The 21,427-nt window shown below is 41.2% G+C and overlaps 1 protein-coding gene and 1 non-coding gene across 2 annotated transcripts in view; both read right to left on the minus strand.

The window, feature by feature from the left end:
- Positions 1–21,427, minus strand: part of dennd2b (DENN domain containing 2B) — a 39,470-nt gene that overhangs the window by 1,898 nt on the left and 16,145 nt on the right. The window contains exons 4-17 of the mRNA XM_069693408.1: positions 20,221–20,366; positions 16,634–16,755; positions 15,134–15,349; positions 14,632–14,728; positions 14,413–14,457; positions 13,860–14,044; positions 13,360–13,469; positions 12,955–13,024; positions 10,978–11,055; positions 9,716–9,856; positions 9,433–9,581; positions 2,541–2,718; positions 1,513–1,554; positions 918–1,029 (exon numbers count right to left, since the gene is read on the minus strand). Of these exons, the coding sequence (XP_069549509.1) occupies positions 918–1,029; positions 1,513–1,554; positions 2,541–2,718; positions 9,433–9,581; positions 9,716–9,856; positions 10,978–11,055; positions 12,955–13,024; positions 13,360–13,469; positions 13,860–14,044; positions 14,413–14,457; positions 14,632–14,728; positions 15,134–15,349; positions 16,634–16,755; positions 20,221–20,366 (1,691 nt within the window). The remainder of the gene's footprint in view (positions 1–917; positions 1,030–1,512; positions 1,555–2,540; positions 2,719–9,432; positions 9,582–9,715; positions 9,857–10,977; positions 11,056–12,954; positions 13,025–13,359; positions 13,470–13,859; positions 14,045–14,412; positions 14,458–14,631; positions 14,729–15,133; positions 15,350–16,633; positions 16,756–20,220; positions 20,367–21,427) is intronic.
- Positions 518–589, minus strand: trnae-uuc (transfer RNA glutamic acid (anticodon UUC)). Its single transcript has one exon. It is a non-coding gene; the product is annotated as a tRNA-Glu (tRNA).

The raw sequence follows: 21,427 nt of genomic DNA on the forward strand, positions 1-21,427 counted from the left end.
GAGAAAATATCACAATGTTAACATCACAACTCTGAAGTTTGAAAGAGTGAAAACAAAACCTGCTGAGAACAAAATGACAATATTACAGAAATATCTGAAATCCTTAAGACGGGCACAACAAGAACTGTAACAGTGGAACCTTAAGAAGAGGTCATGGGTTTTTACTCATTTTCTACACAATCTTGCATTGTTGTTATAATTGTCCTCTAATATTAGTAAGTAACCAGTTTAAGAGTGGTAATTGTTGTATGCTGTAGCATCCTGTAAAGCCATAGTTTAATGTCTCCTTTCATCTGAACTATTACTGAGAACAGAGTGCAGCAGATGGAACATAAAAAAACACCTTGTTAGCAGCTTTATTTTTGTAGATAATGTGGAAAGCAGAGACATAGTCTGTCCCACGTAGGGTTTCAAGAAGTGTCTCTTTATTATTGAATGTCACAGTTGGTGTTTTATATTTGTGTGCTTTACAAATAAACCTTTCATTAATCTCCTGAGTACTTTCGCAATAGACCAATTCCCATACCGGGAGTTGAACCCGGGCCACCTGGGTGAAAACCAGGAATCCTAACCGCTAGACCATATGGGAGGTACCTAACTAGAGTCATCTTCACATCCAAGTCTGAATGTTACAAGTCCAATTGTTGTTGTTTATTTGCATATTTGAATGAATCCTCCATACAACACATGATAAGTAAGCAGGTAATTTCCCAACAGTCAGCTCCTCAGAAGCACCATTATGTCACCTCCAAGCTGAGCCCTTGTGACTCACTGTCATGACAAGTGTGTCCAGACGTAATTTCCCAGCGAGTTTCACAGACACATGGACTGAACATGTTCCACTGCACACGCTGTTGCTCTAATTAACAAGGAGAACATCTGTCTTGTTAGCGAGAGATGATCTGTCACTTATTCACCTTCGTCTGACTCGCTGTCAGAGTCCTGATTGATGATGTCATTCCTCTGCTCCAGCGCTTGCTCAAGAGCTGCTTGAAGTTTCCGCGGCAACAGCGAGGCCTCATCGTCCATCTATAAACAATTGAAAACACTGCAGTCACCAGTGATAAACAACAATGATTGGAGAGTAAGTTTCAAAGGCTCAGACTTACAACAGAGAGCCGCATGTTTTACATGTTTAAAACGAGACTGAGTAACATCTGTAATAAGAAACACAATCTTTTTTCTTCTGCTCAGCCAGAGACATGCAGTGCTTTGCTGTTTCAGCCTTACTCGGTCCAGTACGAGTTACTTATGATGGTTCATGTTTAGATGTAACTTTAGTTGCTGCTGTTCAACATATATCATTGAGGCAGTTTCTCCTGTGATTTCATGGTTGGCTCCATCAGGATGCCCATTCATGTTTTCAAAGCAAGGGACTCCAAAACATCCTGATCCATGAAGGGGTATTAACTCTATTTTACACCTGCCGCTTGGGGGCACAATGGTCATTGTTAAGTTACATAGTCTCACTTTAAAGTCAGATTTTCATTTGTCATAAGTGTGTAGACCAACCTGTCGGATGAAGCGGTCAGTTCCCAGGTCGACCATTAATGCCTGAGCGCAGGGAAGAGGAGCAAATCATTCTTCAGAACTGATTATAAAACATTCAGCTACATCACCTCTCTTCAAAACATAAAACGTACCTTCAATGTCAAAGAATTTACAGCACAATAACATAGGACATAAAACACAATTCTTAAAGAGGACTTTTTTACAAAATGTTTCCACAAGTCAGTCAGCGACAGAAAGTGTGATGTAAACAAACAGCTGACGTTGTTGACAAACTGCAAACAGGTCAGCATTGACTATGACTGACATGAGCTATTCACACAGATCACCTCTCAGTCTGAGCCAAAGCTTAATCATTTCCAAGATTAAGTGTACACTTAATTCTTATGTAACTAAGTAGAGGAAGTCTAAATTGTATTTGAATTTAGCCCTTTTTTTCTAGGTTAGCAACACTTGATGTGCTTGTAAAAAAAATTATGTAAAAAGTAATGGCTTAACTTTCAATATTTTTTTATCTTTTCAAGCGAACTAGTAAAATGATGAACAGGAATACAGCAGGTGTCATCACATGTAACACTAACATTTCGATTTATAGAAGGAGTGCAGCAATAACCTGTAACCCTTATTTGAATTTATTAGTTAATTTACAAGTTCATTTTTTTGTTTTGTTTTATTTGTATTTAAATCATTTGGTCTGTAAATGTTATCAAATCAAACCCATGGTGACTTCTTAAAATGCTTTGTGCTTTCTAACACAATGGTCCAAATCCCAAACATATTCTGATTATTGTCACAGAAGAGTACAAAAAAAGAAATTATTTATATCTAGGAAAGCTGGAACTAGTTAGTTTTTGCAATTCTTGTAAAAAACATTCTCTCATTTATCATCCAAGGCACTAATATCCAGTACTAGAAACAGGCTTCAATCCGAAATAGAAACAGAGAGAGAGAAACAACGTAGGAGACATCAGTCTGAAATGCAATATGTGGATAATAAACTGCAGAGGAAGACATCCAGATGCTCTACTCACCTCTTCTACAGGCAAATCTTTAAGTTTAGGCAATGAGCTGGACAGTAGCCCAACCAGGAAGGGCGTGGGACAGCAGACGATGTCCAACATGGACCCTGGCAGCACGGGGATGAAGGTGTGTTGCCAGGAGAAAGGGTAGAGCAGGGCCACCACTGCATGCATGCAGCTGGACAGGGTGCTGGTGAAGGGAGACAAAAAGGAAGACACACACATCAAGCACCTTCAATGTCACACACCAACACTGTGCACGAGTCCACACCAGATTAAACCCAACACCATCAAAACAGGCCACATGTTTTTTGACTAGATAATGAAATGTTTTTTTTTTCCCAGGGTTGAAAAATGTCTGCCTACTGCAGACATGCAAAGTTAAAAAGTAAATATTCTTCTTCAAAATGTCTGAATCATTATTATTAAGTCACTAACTGGGCCACATACCAAACTAGAGGAGCACCAACAATGTATTTCCACCACTAAGCTCCGCTTCCAAATTAAATGACTATTTGATCCTCTTTTCCCTGAAACAGTAACTTTTATATTAGGCTTACCAGCACAGCTCTACTCTGTTTGACCCTTTGTTCTTCCTGCAGCTCATCTGAGGTACAGAAGGAACTAACAAACCGTTCTTACACTTTCACAAGTACAAGAAAGAGTTTCAAAAAGACTCCACTTCTGGACAAATGAGCGCCTTGATTTACTGCACGTCCACTTCTCCCACTTAGAGTTTAACACCATCTACTGCAGACCACAATGAGGAAGGGGGAACCCAATGAAATGCATTATTGTGACATTACTCTACTTTGTGTGCAGGGGTGGCGTGACTCTGACATGTTGCTATAGTTAAGCTGGAGGCTTGTTGACGCAATATCGTAAAGCAGCAATTTGGTTTAACTTCGACAGCTGTGGTATAACATCAGGAACACAAATAGCAGCCCGTCTTTCTCACGATCCGTCACTTGTTGACAGTGGCTGACCCTCCTCCCCTCTGTCCTCTACATACTGTCCAGTCCATGTACACAAAGGGAGTGAAAATAAACCATGGGTCCAATCACACACACACACACACACACACACACACACACACACACACACACACACACACACACACACACACGCGCACACACACACCAGAAGACCACTAAATCAGTATGGATCAAGAACAAGACCAGGGATCAAACATGGTATGCAAAGGCATCCTATTTGAGATATACACTTTTAATGTGGAGTATCTGTGGTCGCTGTCATCACCAGCAAAAAGTACATTCTAGTAAACATAAGTTACTCCCTTTCATGTGTCCTGATTCAGTTTCAGACCAGAGAAACTTTATTATCCACATTTTGGAGCAGCATGCAGAGAATTGGGATCAGTACCATAATCAATGCACTGAGAAAGATTACAAACTCCCTCAGCCTTTTCCACAATATTCATTCGAGCAAAATGTTTGCCACAGGCCGTTTTATCTTAACCTCCCAAGAGTCAAATTGGCAAGATTAAAATGGGTTTTCTTGACAGGGTAAAATAGAATTACACCAGTGAAACCCAAAGGCTACAATAACCACAGCATTCATTCTTTTTTGGCCTTTTCCAGTTCACTCATACCATGAAGCACTTGCAGCTTTACTTTGGCCAGTCTGATTTCCATTTGCCTGAGGAGGGCTTGATAATTCCTAACAGATCCCGTCTCCTGGGTTTGACGAGTTCCAACAGGGAGTGATGGGGCACAGATCTCTGAAAACCTTCGCCACGGGCTACACACGGCCCTACACACCACCGATACCAAACGGATCGATTACACCCGTTCCCCAACCACATACTCCTGGGAGAAAATGAACTTGCAATGAAAACACTCTGCAATACCAGAGGTTGCCACTTAACTTTGGAAAGAGAGAGGGACATTCCCGTTAGATCCAGACCAAAACTTCACACGTACACACTTCATAAAAAAAGAAGAAAATACTTTCTGGACCCCACGCCACTACTGGTGAAGGATAATAAAAAGCTAACAAAAATTCAACATTTCAAATGTAAGATTTTTAGAAGATAAACTTAAAATGAATTTAAAGATGCTTCATAAACAGGGTTTATATGTATAGGTAATTACAGAGGCGGTAATGTGGTTCTCCGGGTTTGGATTGTGTTGTATGGTGGTTTTAAGCCGTGTGGCTCTAGAGGTGTTAATGTTGGTGTATTGGTTTGTCACTCAGTTCACCACTTTGGTCCAGACAGAAATCCATCATAAACAAATACCTAAAGCTCAATAATCGAGTCAGTCTCAGCTGTACTTTGTCTTGTGCTAGTGCTAGTTAGAAAACGGTAGCATGCACACGTCTCAAATTCAGATGATTCAGAGGTGACATTCATTTCCTTAAAGCAATGTAGTTGTGTTGCGTAAACCTAATCACATGGTTTTTTTTTCTTAACCCTAAACACGTTTTTTCCCCCTAATCCGAACCCCGCAGTTTTTCAGGCCACCACAAGGCAGAAACATGAACAGACACACTGCCATCTAGTGGACTGGTAAGTGTACTATTTACTTGTCAGTGATATCAGGGCGGCAGCATGTTGGTGTTGGCATTTAGCTCAAAGTACATTTATGCAACCAAGAAAGTTAGTGCAGAGTTGCTAGCACGACTGTACACTCACTTTTTATTTTATTTCCTCACAGATTCAAGAGGACAGCAACATGAAACTGCTGTCTACCTTGTGTGGCATTTTTACTCATCTTTCAGTTCAGTGAAACCCAAAGCAACAAGCTGTGTTTGTGATACAAAGTTTGTGAGACAGAAGCATCTGTCTTTAAGTGTTTATTCCCATTTAACCTGTACAAATGAAACCACATAAGCATAAACTTTAATTAATTATATTAATTTGAATGTGATGAGACACTTAAAGGTCATTTAAATTTATGATACCACTCTGAAGAGAAGAAAAGAGATCCTGTTCTGCAGAGGTGAGGTCTGTGCAGAGCTGTTATGTGTTGAGGTTTGGGAGCTAATCCTGACATATTAGCTCTCATAGGTCCGCCAGGCCTGGTTTAATGTGTGTGAGGCTGAACTGGCAGCTACTCCAGGAAACATGGGATCGGCAGGCTTAGTGTGTGAAGCCCAGAGGAGGAGGGTAAATTTCACTGTTTGAAAAAGAGAAAGGGAGGGGTCAAAAGTCTGTATCATCACATGCTTCGCTGCTCTGCACTGCGTCGACCAGTCCTGGCATGGCGAAGACTGATTCCACAGAAAGAGGACAAAGAGGGCCAGAGTGAGAGCAAACTGAATCACAGCTGTCAGACACCATCTGTGCTGCAAAGCTCTACAAAACCATTTTTCAAAGGTACAAGTCTTCGCAAGCTCAAAATAACACAGAGAAATCACATAAAGGGGCAGCAGAGTACACACTGACCTATAGGACTTTTATAGAAAGCTGCACTTGGTGTATTTTTATCCTTTAGCAGAACGTTCTCTGCTTTCTCCCCGAGTCCCCAAAACGTTTTCCCTCACTTCCTGCCTATAAGGATCTCCAACCACTGGCTCTTGTTCTAACACCAGAAGCCACTTTACAACGATAAATGGCCCTCTAATGGAAAAGTCTACAGATGTTCTTATTAAAACCACAATACCGTCTAAGTTTGATCACGGCTGCCCAAAGAGCAAATAAACGTGCGCAGGTGTTTGTGTATATGAGTGTCTACATGAGTATGTGAGCGTCTACATGCTGGTGTAAACATTCACCAGTGACACTGATGTAAAAATCAGCTGGTCAGACTCTGGTAACAGCCACATATTTCTTGACTGAAAAACAGAAACATTTCTAATGTTTACAGTGTGTCGATTTCACTCTACGTCGGACTTAAATACCACATGGGAAACCGGTTGAGTTGTTAAAACTGGTTTTGGCTTCGTACCAGCTCTGCAGAGTGTGTTAGAGAAAGTGAAGTGAGATAAGTATGCTACCATACTTGTTGATTAGAGAATGCCTGCAGCAGCAGCAGCAATAATTCTACCTGTCTGACGAGGTTTTGGGGCGAAACGTGTTGCTGATCGACATCCCAGCAACTGAATTTTCAGAATGTGTTATTACAAAAACAAAACACCACATACTCAACATACAGTAGACACTTTATATTTTGTACTTTTTATCACGTAGTTTCACCACAAGGGGAGACGAGAGAAACACAAGCAGCCTGTTGAACCACAGAAAAGGGAGCTTGATTAATTCACCGTGGCTTTGAGCCATTGTTTAGTTTCCCTCCGCAGTCTCCTCCCTTTTCACTCTCTCCTCTCAGACATACACTTCTCATATTTCATTAAATTCTTTCCTCCTGTTCTTTACTACCTCCGTTACTTTATGTGACACCCACTTACAGTAACAAGGCATCATGGCAATCATACACTATTTGATGGTGATGAATCTAATTAAAATAATGTGAAAATGCAGTGAAGATTCTGAAGTTGTTCTTGTGTTTATTATTAATGCAGTGGGGGAGATTTTTGTCTTGTGTGTCTAAAAATTAAGGATTACAGGTTTATTCAGTTTTCATTTGCACAGAAATGTACTTGTTGTTGCTTCATTTCAATGATATGCTTTGGACTTATGCATCACGTGAAGGAATGAGGGTTTTTTTTTCTTTTAAAGGGAGGCATCACTAAAAACACTTCTCTTAATAATGAAGCCACATCAGGAAAAGTCATTTAATACCCAGTAGCACCTTCACTGTCTGAGTATTTCACTGCATCCGGACATGCACGTACAATCTACTAACCGCTCTCATCTTTAGCCTGAGGACTGACAGAGACTGTTTACATAACCTCACAGCTCTGACAAAACTCATTCAGCATCTGCAGGTCAATCGAGTTAAGGAATTACAGCGTGATGATGAATTTATCTGATTAGGCATCCAACTTGTTATTGCAGGCATCAGATGGCGAACAATTACTTAAAAGAAATTGTCTGTGCAGACTTTCATGCAGAAGCAGCAACGTCTCTGGAAAAAGCTACAAGGGTTTCAGTGTAACGATTTCCTAAAATGGCTTTTCCTCTCAGTTCCTGCATGCGTTGGATATACATTTCAGGAAAAGAAACATACATCATGCTCTGCAGCTGAGGTATTTTGGGAATGGATTATGCACCAGAGTCCCAGTGGGAGAAGCTATTTTTTCATGGAAGTCATTAATGCTGCAGCGAGGCCCGATCACTGTTTTTCAAAGGACACCAAGACACAGAAGTGCTGCATGTATACACACATGTTTGCACTTTTAAATCCACACACATGCAACACACATAGGTTGAGGAGATCACACAGTGAGAGGCATCAGTTTGGGATACTGACTGCATGTTTAAGCCACAAAATGATGTCATATTTGTTATTTTCCTTTCATTGTAGTTATTTCAGTGTTCTGTGACTTGATTTGTGTTTTGAGATTTTACTTTATGTATCGTTCCTTTATAAGGTACAGTGTTTACTATGTCCAACAACTTGTTAGCATGCTAACAGTCCGTAATCAGCGTTGAACACAAAGTAACCAATGAGATCAATGGGAATGTAATTTGTGGGTATTTGATCTTATAGAGAAACTAAAAGTCTAACCCGATGCTGGTGGTACATATAAGGGGAAGGAGGTTATTACAAACCATCCTGATGGGCACAGGAGTGGATGTACCACATGTCTTAATAATTAATCTAATAGTTTGGAGATATTTCACTCAGTTTTGTGGTGTCGCTGGAGGACAAGTTTCTCTGGGAAACATGAACAAATGCACTTTGTTATGCAAGATTTTCCCCGACAACCCGACGCATTTCATAATACAGCAAGCAGACATTACAATGATTTCACTACTTTAAATGTATGTTTATGCTTTTCAGGTGCACAAATCCTGAGATACATCATAACTGATTGATGAACAAGATCACAAAATTACAGAATTGGCTGTTATTGGTCAAAATAGGATAATATTGTAACATGAGTTACTTCAAAATTCCCACCCAATGACTTGCTGATGTTATCACCTCTGATAATGAGCAGCTCAGACAAATTTTCTCCAGGGACGCAGAGAGTGAGGTCGCTCATACATAGGGAGTGAATGTGGCATCATAAGTCAAACGGTGACAGTTGAGCCACAGATCACAGAGGGCAGAGTCGCGCACACAGGAAGTGCATTCCTTCCCCTCACAGTCACTGCCCCCACTGATGTTTGTTTAAACTGGGCTCCGATACATAGAGAGATTACTGCTCTACTCAAATCCCCTCCCACTCCACCCTCGCCTCCGATGCTCTAAAAGTACCCCATTCTTTTCTGTAACGAGAGGACAGACTGGGACACTGAGTCCTTGGAGAATCTTCAAATCTTATCAGCCCCACCCTGTTCTCCTCTGGCAGTGACTCTCACTGGTGTGACCCACTTTAATCCTGCTATCAAAATTGGCAGCTGACTGACCTGTTGCTTGACTTTCCGATACCAATCAACATCAAATGTCATAAACTTCTCCACATGGTGTATGTGTTGAGCGCCAATTATACTATTGTGTGTCTGTGTGTTTTGAAAGGTTAGTGCAACTCTGTAATAAGCCAGGATTAGTCTAAATGGACAAGCAGAGGGACACCGGCTGACTGTCAAGTTATTTTATTATATCAAAGTATTTTTATTTCTCAGTTGAGATGACTAGGAAGCATGAAGCACAAAGTAAAAGTGCCAAACCAAATCTCTCACAATGAGAGAGGAAACCAACTGTGACAAAAAATAAAATGGGTGAACTGAGCAAAGGAAAAAACTAACTGTCTACAGTCAATTACACTAATTGTGACAGAGAATTTTTATATTGCAAAATCCATCTCATTTCCCTCTCCATTAATGGAGAGGGAAAGAGTCCTGATTCATATGGGATCGGTGGAAACTCACCTGAGTTTATCAGCCACAAAGATGACTCTACGCTCCAGCAGCAGCGAGGCAAAGACGCGAATCACCTGCCGTACACCGAGGCATCTGAACAAACTGTCAAAGTCCACGTGCTCCAGCCTGGAGTCGGTAGGCCGCCTCAGCTCGATGACCTGAATGACCACAAAAAACGACAAATGTAAGTGGGATTCACGAAGCACAATTTAACACAGTTAGTTTGGGCTTATGGGCACAATTATAGCAGTGAAAGATAGAAGTTGTGTTCTGCTTCGCCAGCAGCTCTGACCTCATTTCCTGCTCCGGGCAGGAAGGTCTTTACTTTGATAATCTTCCCTGGTGCAGGAAAAGGCGACTCCATCAGACTCCTCATGAAGGGATAGACCAGGGCTGCTGAGATGCCTCTCCGTCTCTCTACCTCATCCAGGATCTGAACACGGGAGGAAAGAGCATAGTTTTCTGAATGTACTTCAATTAGTTTTAACATCACCCGCACAAAAGCCTCACAGTCGTCAACCCTTTCAATGATGGTGACAATTAATGGAAACATGTTGTTTTGTGTTTGAGCACTGGCAATTATCTATACCTCATTTTCTGTTTTGAAAAACAGCAGATTAATCTATTTCCACTCCTCTGTGATTGGAAAATTCCACCCAGTGTGCCTGTCTGTCTGTTTTGGTCCAAACTGCCTCCTGTCTGGAAAGTTGATTGGAGAATGGCTTGTTTTCGAGGTCATATGATATCACCACTCTCATTCTCTCCATGTCTGTCTCTCTGACAAAACTCTTGCTGAAATCAAACACTGCCATCCTCCTTTATCAGGGCAATTATAGAATAGATTCCTTTCATTTTCACCTCAGGTTTGTGGCTGTACTCTTCTTAAAGTTTAAACATTTGAGGCGTTCTCTTTCTCTCTTCTATTCTGGCATGTGTTGAACGTCCTGAAACATCATGGGATGCAACACTAGACAACATTTTGCGCCCATAAATAAGTTGTTGTAAAAAGTACTTAGTTATTCTGCTTTAACTCAACTCAGATATTTCATTTGAAGTTTCATGTTTTTCATCAAACAGCTCCGCTGCAGTGTCAAGGGGCTGCACACTGTTCTCCTTATTAAACTATGATTACAGCACATATGCACACTGTCTTTGAAATAGTCTGTGTTTTATTTTCATGTCATATAGCAGCCACTTTATTTCAACAGTCTGGATTCACTCACTTTGAATTAATAAAATAATCAGATAAGGCTGAAAAAGTCAAACAGAGTGACTGCTCTGCTATGCATTAGCACCGGCGAGACAAAAGTGAAGGAAACAATTACTATGGGAAATCAGAAAGTCAGAGAGACTGAAATAAGGGTTACCAAAGAACAGGCGTTCAGCAGAAGGTCTGCTGAAAGTCATTTCCTTCAGCTGTGAGATGGGTTACCCACAGATACAACACCAGACACAGCAAGCTGGCTGTAGCTGCGTGTGTCTGTGTACATATGTACTGTATATGTGTGTGTGCACATGCGTTTAAGTGTGGCTCGAGGACAAGATCGAACTCACCGTAGAGAACAAGTCAAAACAGCCCAGCCGGCTGATGACACAGTACACCTCTGGAAGACGAGGTCCTTTCCCAGTCGGCTGAAAACAGACGTGAACAGATACATTTGTGGATATTCTGAAAAACAGCTATAAAAAACAAAAAGGGGTTGTACAGCAATATAGGCTTACACATTTATAAAGTACACTGATTTTTGAAAAAAAGCAAAATGTCATAATCAAAGCAGCAGAGGCCAAAGTATCCTGAGTTTTAGTTGAGCCAAGTAAATCACTGCAACAACCTTTTGTCAGAGAATCCCTGACCTGGTGACAGTTTGCTTTTTTTTAAAAACACAACAATTTGTAACACAGGCTTACTGATAAAGATTTTTAGTCTCCAAGCTCGAGCCGAGATAATGACATCATTGAGGTTATTCTTCAAACTCCTCCAGAGACACAGAAGACATTATACCTCCGTTCGGTTGAATAATGCTCACAGTGACGAGTAAACTGAATCTGGTGAGTACAATTTATTTTTGTCTAAACATATAAAGAGTCATTACAATACAAGCAGGACCAGTACACTATGATAATATAATACAAAGACAAGTTGTTTATGCTGCAGTCGAAGTCTAGAATATAATCTGTCATCTGAGGTGAAAGTCTTTCATGTGGTTTTCTCCTTCCTAAACACAGGTGGTTTATCTGCTCCTGCTGATCCTATCTACTGTCCTCTCTGCCATTATGTGCTGTGAAATACCGTCAGCACAGACACAGACACTCAAACACAAATGAATACAGGCACTCAACAAACACCAATCCACTTGTCCATATTAGGTATACAATTTTCTCGTCTTGTTTCTCCTCCGCTTTTCCAAATGGATGATTAAATCAACTATGTGGAGCTTGATTCAAGTCCTCAGGAATGCTCGGTTACTGCCAACTGCTGGACAGACAGCAGGGAGGAAACAAAGTTACTGGAGGAGAACAGCTCACCTCTCGCTCCACCGTCAATAAAAATCTGATTCTATCAAGATGAATCTGGAGTAACTGCAAGCGGAGTTAAAAACATTTTTGTCTGTCAAAGAAACAGCCAAAATGCCCAGCTCCTACACATACACAGCAGCAAAGACACTCCTAGCAAAGGTCTGAGAGCATACATACTGCAGCAGCATAAACATACTCAAAAATACCAAATGATGAACAAAATCACCACCACATTCACAGAATCCCACAGTCATGCTCTCTAACCGCAAGCTAAATGGGACGCTCAACAAAACACTTCAAAGCACTCCCCAACCTCATTATGGAGAGGAAATGTTCCAGAATGACAAAGTTTGGATTTTTCATGGTTTCTTTTTGTCCGGCCTTTGCTGAGAAACCCGTGGCAAATTGAATGAGTCAATCCTAACTGGGTTGTTATGTTCAATTACTATACTTTTTTTTTTTTTTTTTAAATTATGTATTTTCTAACTAGGGTTAAATGTTTGCTCCAGCAACTCTTTTTATATCAGTTCTTTGTTCCTTTTAAGATATGTATACAAGATAAATAAATAATGCCTTATTTATATTTCTGATCTAATAAACTGTCACAATATATTCATTCAACTACTTCAATGCATTTTAAAGCAACTGCAATCACTGTTTTTAAATGTGTGGATTTTTGGATGTTTGTTGTTGCAAATGTTTTTTCTACTTATTCTATTCAAAGGTATTTTCTGGGCTAACACTAATAATGATCAGCTGCTACAACAAAAAGTGTGATAATCTTTTTCTACATCTATTTTTTTCCCCAGTGATTAAAACTTTTACAAAGTGTTTCACACCCAGCTCAGCTCTGCAGTTTTGTTTGGTTATTTTTTTAATCATTTCTTTCCTGTTGCCACAGCGGAAGGTCATGTAGCACATCACCAGCCGCACAGGAAAACTGCATCACATGATCAAACAAACATGGCTCAGCGGGGTGTCAACAGGGAGCAGAGGAGCACAACGTTGGCTTACCAGCAGGCGTCTGCAGTACCCAAACCTCCTGCTGCCGTCCTCTCCCGTCAACATGAAGGAGAATGTCTCGCTGTAGCCAAAAAGAAATGCAGACACATTTCTATCAACACAGACAAACAGACAACTGCACACACATCATATTTGTGTTGCGTATGGCCCAGTTTCACATGCATGCAGTGGTGTAGCAGGTGCAGTATGCAGATAAAAGATTTTATCCAGCATGCTGCAACAAGGGTGGAGCTGTTTGACTATTGAACAGTAGTTCAAAATATGCTGTGTGGACAGTATCTATCTCCATTTTATCAACAGCTGACAGCTGTTGTCATTTTGTTTGTCTGTTGTAAAGCCTCAGCAGACAATTAAGTATAAGGAATTAGACACCATGAGGAAGAATCTTGGTAATACCTGGTGTACTCTGAGACAGGACTCCAGTCTCTGGCATCAGGGAAACAGAACTGAGGAATGGCTTTGAGCCTCTGCTCTGCCTCCCTCATCTGCTTGGTGGGTCTCTCCAGCTGTGAGAGGAGGGGAGTGGAGGGGAGTGGAGGGGAGAGGGAGGAGAGGAGAGGAGAGGAGAGGAGAGGAGAGGAGAGGAGAGGAGAGGAGAGGAGAGGAGAGGAGAGGAGAGGAGAGGAGAGGAGAGGAGAGGAGAGGAGAGGAGAGGAGAGGAGAGGAGATCTAAGCGTTGGAAACCATCACTGACATATTTGTGTTTGTGATTTGCAATTCCAGGGCGAAATCACTTAACATCCTGGGGAGGTTTGTTAAACTATTTTAAAGGCACTGACACATTTGACTTGACTTTTAGGGTTTTTGTAGCATGTGAAAATAACTCCAGTCACAGAGGTGTCTTGTTATGTCAGGTGTAAAAGGTGTCTGAGAGAACCAGCAGCATTTAGTTTTACCTTTGGGAACTGATAGGTGACCTCAGGGGAGTAGGAGTTCTTGCTGGCTTTCTTTTTCAGAGAAACAACCACAAAGTACTCAAACAGTTCTCTCTCCTGCCACTCAATGAGCTGCAGCTCCAGCGTACGGTAGCTGGGGGCTCGTCGCAGGATGGACTGCAGTTTTAATAACCTTTGGGTGTGAGCTGGGGAAGAGAAGCAAATATAATTCACACAAACTTAAAAACTTATGGTGGAGCATGAAAAACAGAGGCTCAAGGGGTGTTAACTTTCATCCAGTCATAAAATTGTATGTTGTTGTTTAATTCAGTTTTACTATCACTACTAACAAAATGAAACCATCACTAAAATCTGTATTTATTGCTCTCATTCAGACATGTGATAGATGTTGTATGATCTACTCATAATCTGTGCAATGTTTCAGTTCCAGTTCTGTCGTCTGTGTTGAATCTAAAACTGTGAACCAACCCTGAGAAAAACAGCGCTGAGGAAAAGGTCAGAGCTGGCAGGAGTTTGCACCTCCCCACTGCAAACGAAGGCTGTGGTCACTCACCTTTGAACCTGTCATCAGAGTCACTCTCACTTTCACTGTTGTCATCTGGGGGTAGATATCAGACAGACAAGAAGTTTTTCTATGGGTCAGAGGGCAGTTTCACAAACATGTGTTTATATCACAAGAGGAAAACAGAGGGAACTCTGTGTGGGTGGCTGAGATGCAAATATTTACCCACTTATCTGGCCGGTGGATAAAGGGGATAAAGACAGGCCTTACCTCTCAGAGATGCAGTCTCAACATTAGACATGGACAGTTTCTTCAGCCTCTTCTTCCCACGTTTAGTGCAGTAAATGGAGTTGATCCTCTGGACCAGCTGCAAACAGAGGAAAGAGGAAGTTCTCTGTGAGGAATCTGAAGTTTTGTTTCTTTTGATCCTCAGTATAGAGGAAGCAGGGGTGTACCTGGCCAAAAGTAACAGAGGGAAATAATATTCATGTGTGTTAAGGGTTGAAGAAAAACTTGAAAGGATTCAAGGAGAGTTCTAGAGAAAAGGCACCACAAGGGCTGAAACCCACACAGTAATTACATGCATTAAGGTACTGGGTCTTAAAAACATCTTTTCCAAACTGAGGAATTACAAATGATCCAGAGCTGCTCTGACTGACTTGGTCCCACCAGAAACCTGAGCTGGGCCGCGAAGCAGGAACGGAAAGAGAACACAGTCGGAGCTCTGCAAGGACTTAGTGAAGGTGTTTGTGTAGGATCTAGCAGTGTGTACCTTGGGGATCCTCCAGTGCCTGTGTGAGGCCAGGGTATCACTGGTGCTACAGAGGCTATCATCCAGCAGGCCACAAGGGGATGTTGATACCCCGGACTGGGGAAGAAGCAGCATTTCATCGTGGCTGTAGCGCTTGGACAGCTGTGACATCCTGTGGCTCTTTCTGTCACTTGGACCAGGGAGGCGCAGGGACTGGCTGCTGGGTTTGGAAGGCAACTAGTCACAGAGAAAAGAATACAGGAAATTTGGTGCATTTCAGTAATTTGGAAAGTTCTTATAAATAGTCACCCGAGTGCATTCATTCAAGACATTGTATATATAATCAGGTGTACATGTAGCTTAAAAGACAGTGGACTGTAGTAGTTTTCATTTTCACTGGTGGAGTCTGTTATTCCCTCACTGGATTCTTTGGCTAAAAGGCAGTGTGCCTTTTTGTGAGCAAATTTCTCCCACAGCAATCAAAAATCCATTTTGTAAGTAAAAATATATAAACTGAGAATCAAATTATTGGGATTGCAACCAAAAGTTCTTTCCAGAAGCAAAATGCTCAGGTCTGTGAACAAAAACAACAAAACTGTAAGAGAGAATTTGTTTGCAATCCAAATATTTTGTATTCTCAGTTCATATATTTTTACATACAAACTTGATTTTTGATGGAAATGTAGGAATTTCCTCTAAAAACTCACAAAAAACACCAAACTACCTTCATAAAATTGCCTAATTAAGAAATGTTGTCTGCATGTAAACCAACATTACTCAAATTATCTCCCTAATGCTTATTTTTCACGGTATCAGAGCTGTATTAATTTACTGCCAACACAAACTGAACAGAAAAGCATTCAACCAGGGGAACACAAGATGGCTTTTATTGTGAAGCTGTCACAGGAAACACAAAGTGGTAGGTCAGCACTGACAGCGACGACCGATTAAAAAACAAGACATGGACATTTTCTTCATTTGTGACAGCTGATAGGTTTAAAATATCGAAACCTTCAATTCTTTAATATACCTCTTCTGTGTCCTGCTATTGTGTAGAAAGCTACTTTCGTTGTGTGCAGCATGAAATCCGATTGCAGATGCTCATGGTGTGACGGACAACAAATCCATCTTCTTTATTAAAATAAAATGGGTTTGTTTGACTGCACTTAAACAGATCCTCTTCTGTTGTGTTCCTGACAAAGTAGCTGCTCAGTTAGTGTTTGCAGAGTATTAAGCCACAGTGACCATGCATGCTCCCTCTTTTCTATGACAAGTGCTTCAGCAATGAAGCGAGGAAGCCAAATCTGCAGATGATCCTTTCTGTGAACATCACTTGGTCTAAACATGTCAGACTGTTTCCTGTGGTGACACAAATGAGGTGTGAGATTCTTTAAAAGATCTTAACCAGGACTGTACTGACACCCAGAGACGCGATGTACGTTAGCACAGGAAAACATGTCTGCCGTGTTTACTACAGGAAAACAAATCAGTGCAGTGAATCCCAACAGGCTTATGACTCACCTGAGGTGGAGAGTTCAGCTTCCTGTCCATGGTGGTCCAAGATCTGGTGCTCTCCAACAGACAAGACTTCCGGCCCAAACTCCTCCGCTTCAGGTCAACATCCTCATATGGATTCTCCTTCTCTGTGGGGATGAGGTAAGCACTCAGTGAGGCTCAAATAAAACGTCAGCGCTGAAGCTAGTAACTCTTCATGGACATAGGCTTTTTTGACAGAAAGCAGATGAGGCTGAGGGGTCAAAGAGGGTAAACAGGGGGCAGCGCAGGGTGTCAGGGGCACAAGAGGGCCTCCCTATGGTTGGTCTGAAAAGAGATGAGTCATGAAAGGTAAGTCAAAGGTCATTCCCAGCTGGCTAAAGTGAACTCCCATTTTTCAAAACAGTTGCTGTTGGCACTGGGCCCCACAGGCCCCACAGGCCCCACAGCGCCCAGCTGAAACTTCTGGACACAACACTGCTGGTGAGTCACTGTCCAGGCATGCAATCTGTCTACTGTGAGAGACCAAGAGGAGGGTCTTCGTCTTAGAGATTCTGGTAATGAAAGTGGTCAAATATTGTTAGGAGTTATATTTTACTGAGAAAATATATGATTACAATAAGCTAAAATAAAGAAATCTTTATTGTGAAACACACTAACAAATAAATATATATTTTTGTGTGAGTTTAAAAAAAAATTCTAATTCCAAATGAGGTACAAGCAATAAAATTTAACGAATACAGTTTGTTTTCAGACCAGGGTTTCAATTGCAATAGGCGGAGACTTTGCCACTGCTCCATAGATGTACTTCAGTCAATAAATAATGGCAGAAAAAGAAAAAGAAAATGAACATTACAGAGCATTGCACAGCTCTCACTGATGTCACCTGGCAGAGGACCAACGTCAATAAAGAGAAAACTTGTGTAACACCACAGTCCATGTCTATTCAGACATGTGCTCTGAGAATAGCTTTCTGGCAGGGTCTGAAAAAGGTTGTGAGAAACAGAAGAAACCACAGCGAAGAATAAAAACAGAGCCAGATGGCGTCAAAATGCATGAAGGGAACTTTTAAAGGAAAGAAAATCTGTTATCTGTCGACAGAAACTGAAAAAACAAGAATCAATTTGGTAGCTGAGTTCCTTCCTCCTGAGGATATTAGTGGAAAACCTGATGAACGCTGGTTGTCAAACAATGAGTTGGTGTTTCTTTTAAACAGTTAAGATTAAAACACAGGCAGAGCCTTTGTTCAGTCATGCATGTTTAGGTTAATTATTGATCCCGTGCACATACCTATGCACACAAACACAGACAATGTACACTGCCTGGGATCTTTAGAGCGTTTGGTTGTGTCACAGTAAATTAACTCAGTGGAGTTATTTTCTGTGCATCATTAAAGCTGAGGAGCAGAAAGAGACGGCTTAGCATGACCCCACGTTGTGCCGCTGCTCCATTAAACTGAAGCAATACTGTAATGAGAGCCTGCTGGGAAAATGATATGTCTGCAAAGCTGCTTATGTACTGGAGGGTACTAATCTACTCCTCTGATTACAAACATCCACATCTCTCTCTTAACACACCCCCAGACACACAGTATTATGTAGGGAGTGGACACACCTCAGCCGCACACTGTGATTGTATATTTCTGTGTACACAATGGACACTCCGGGCAGGGCGAGGCACAAAACAAACTATACCAACAATGTCGGTGTCAGCTTACCCTATAAAGTAGAGAGCTACAGTATAGTGGCGCAGCTAAACAGAAAAATATAAGGGATGGAAAAAAAGGTGTATCCATCATAAAGAGAGTCTCTTTGTAAACACATTTGGAGACATTTGGTGGGAGAACGAGCAGTATTTTTGGCAATTTTATGTCTGTACTAGTCTAGGTGTAAATTTTGAATCACTTGTACCAGACAGTCTCCCTGATTTATTCACAAGAGTAAGATCAGACAGTTAAATCATGGTATCACTGGTGCGTGACTCATTAGCCTGTAAACAGATCACTCATCGTCACTCCACTTATCAAATACACTCGTTCTATTCCATTGTATTATCAAAATTAATCATGTGGTTGTTGTAACACTGCAGCACAGGTCACAAATGGATTGCACTCTTTCAGGTAAACATTTAACAACGAGGACAGGTGGCAAAAAAAAAAAAAAAATTATGGAAGTAAATGTCCTTCCAAGACAGACAAGGAAGCCAAGACATCCTAACGGAGTTCAAAAAGTATGTGGGGACTTGTGGTTCTTTGCATGAGATGCTTCTTATAATACTGACGCATTTCCATCTGCTGTGCCTGCTTCTCAAATGGACCATCTGACTTTCACCACTAATCGTGGTGGTGAAATCCAGCACTCTTCCCTATCACTCCTTCAGTTTGAAAGGTTTTGTTTGAGCAGATTCAGATTCAACGTCTTTGTCAAGAGAAAACAAAGATTGGCAACAGTGCATTTCCAAACTGCAGACCCGACACTCGCAGTGCTGGGTGAACAATGGGAGCTTTGTTGGGATTCACATGAAAATCCGTCATGCCCTGACACTCTCTCAGAGTGCTGCGCTGCACATCCTCAGCCAAAAAAAAAAAAAAAAAAAAAAGCTCATTAGCACGATACCGATACCCAATTAAATTAATGCAAATGGTTACTTGTAGGAATACCATTAAGGAAACTCCTATATAAAAAATCCAGCCCTTATTTGGTCATCACTGAGCATTTAATAGAAAAAATATTTCAGAGTGTTAAAACTTTTGACTGCATCTGAAATCTGAGCTTCATCATGAGCCTATACGCACATTTTCACCACATTAAGTATGCACCGGGGGAGTTGGGCCGAGCTGGGCAGAAGGCCTGGGGTCATTTGCTAGTGGAAAGGAATTTGGCTCTTCAACATGTCCAGCATTTCATACACACATTATCTCAGAGAACAAACTATTGAGCTTTATTTATGGTGAGACACAGCATGTGAGGATGAGACTCGACAATCAAAAGTTTGCAAACAAATAGATATTTTGTGATCTTCACTGTATGTTAGGTCAAATGTCACTGATTACAATATATTTACTGACAAAAGAGTTTTACTGTGAGAGTTTTTCACCCTCCATGAGCATGTGCTTTCAGAGAACTGGATGAGACTTTGTGAAAAATGTGGATAACCAGACAACCGTTGCAGTAAAATACATCCAGTACAGCCACATGTTATCCATTAATCTTACGCTGAGGCAACTGTTCATTGACTGCTCCCACAATGGGACTTTTTCTATACCCCACACATACAAATGAAGCAGATACAGGAGGAGGAGCCACCCTCACATTCACATTACATTAGGCCATGCACGAGGCTGTATGAATCACTGAAACATCTGACTAATGTCTTCAAAGGCCACTGTCATTCACAATGATCATACAATGTGTGTATTAGTTCTTCCTGACGGCAGTTATAAACACACAATACTTCAATGTTGGTGCTTCCTGCTCTCCCTTATACAATAATAACATAAGTTGCTGATGAGTTTTCTGTTGATCGATTAATTGTTTCATCTCTAAACTGACAGAATGACAAAGACCAAGTAAACGAAGGCTTCTTTTCAAATCGAGGTTAACCAGTGTGCTTACCTACTATGTCCTCATAGGCATTCTCCTCTAAAGTGCTTTTGGAACTGGGTCGACTCCGTGTGCCTGTGGTCAGTGCACCGTTCTCTGTGGGTGAGGACGGATATGAAGACGGCAGGCTTACAGCATCCTCCGACTCACACGACTCTCTGGAAAGAAATGAAGACAGTTAAAACAGTCCAAGATAGTTGAACAAACAAAATGACAAGGGGGAAGCGTCAGTGAGCGTCTGTGTCTAATTCAAAGGCTGCAGACAGATAACAGAAGACAGAAGGACGTTATTAGAACGAGTCCAGACAGCCGGTTTTACATCAAACATTCTCTACTTGTCACCTGGAAACAGAGAAAGGCTGAACTGCTGGCCAGGACACTTGTAGTGTTTATAAACAGAAGTCCAAATCATGGTATTTTCCCTAAAAACCTTACATCACGAGTATTAACGACAAAACAGAAACACCATGATCCACATGTGCTCCAATCACAAGGAAATGCCAGATTAGTCACAAGTAAACATGCAGATATCTTACTATTTCTGAGTGTTGTCTGTACAGTGTGAGGTACACGTCACATGTCAAGGCACTGTAGAAAATGTTAGCTGAGCTACATTAGTGCAGGCATCTACAGTACGGTCGTGTCGCGCCATCGACAGCTTGTGGCTTTTAAGCCTGGTCTGAAATTGCTACAGCCACAGGAATGTTAAACACAGAGTCCGAGGGACGAATGTTTTAAGGATTTTATGCCGATTTCACATAGGGACGATCTGGAGAGGCCCCACCCTCACACAAAAGAACTGAGGACGTCCGATCCTGAGAGCTACAAGTTGATAAAACCGGTTGTATTTTCAGGTGTCCACAGGATATCTGCTGCTGCCAGTTTAGTTTGTACACTTCTCAGAGTAAGAAAATTGATTTTCTAGGAGTTTGTACAAATTGCCAAATCTGTTTCATGGACCGGCATGAATTTCCGGAAAGTATCTGGAGTTTCAAATGTTCTGTAAGTTATAATAAATCAGCTAATTTTAGTGTGAACAGCTTTCATTCTATCCAGTATGGATTTACTGTAAGAATTAAATTAGCTTGTAAGCCAAAAAGCAGTAGACTTTATAAAAACAGCACAATCCTCTTCACAATTCAATCAAAAATACGATTTTCAGTTGGAAACTTAACATCTGATTCAACCATGAGCTTCACTGTGAATCCTAACTAAAACA

The sequence above is a fragment of the Brachyistius frenatus genome, unplaced genomic scaffold (assembly GCF_029030835.1).
Source record: "Brachyistius frenatus isolate BFR_SWC_R1_liver_20210118 unplaced genomic scaffold, ASM2903083v1 Contig_15, whole genome shotgun sequence".
Classification (NCBI taxonomy): domain Eukaryota; kingdom Metazoa; phylum Chordata; class Actinopteri; family Embiotocidae; genus Brachyistius; species Brachyistius frenatus.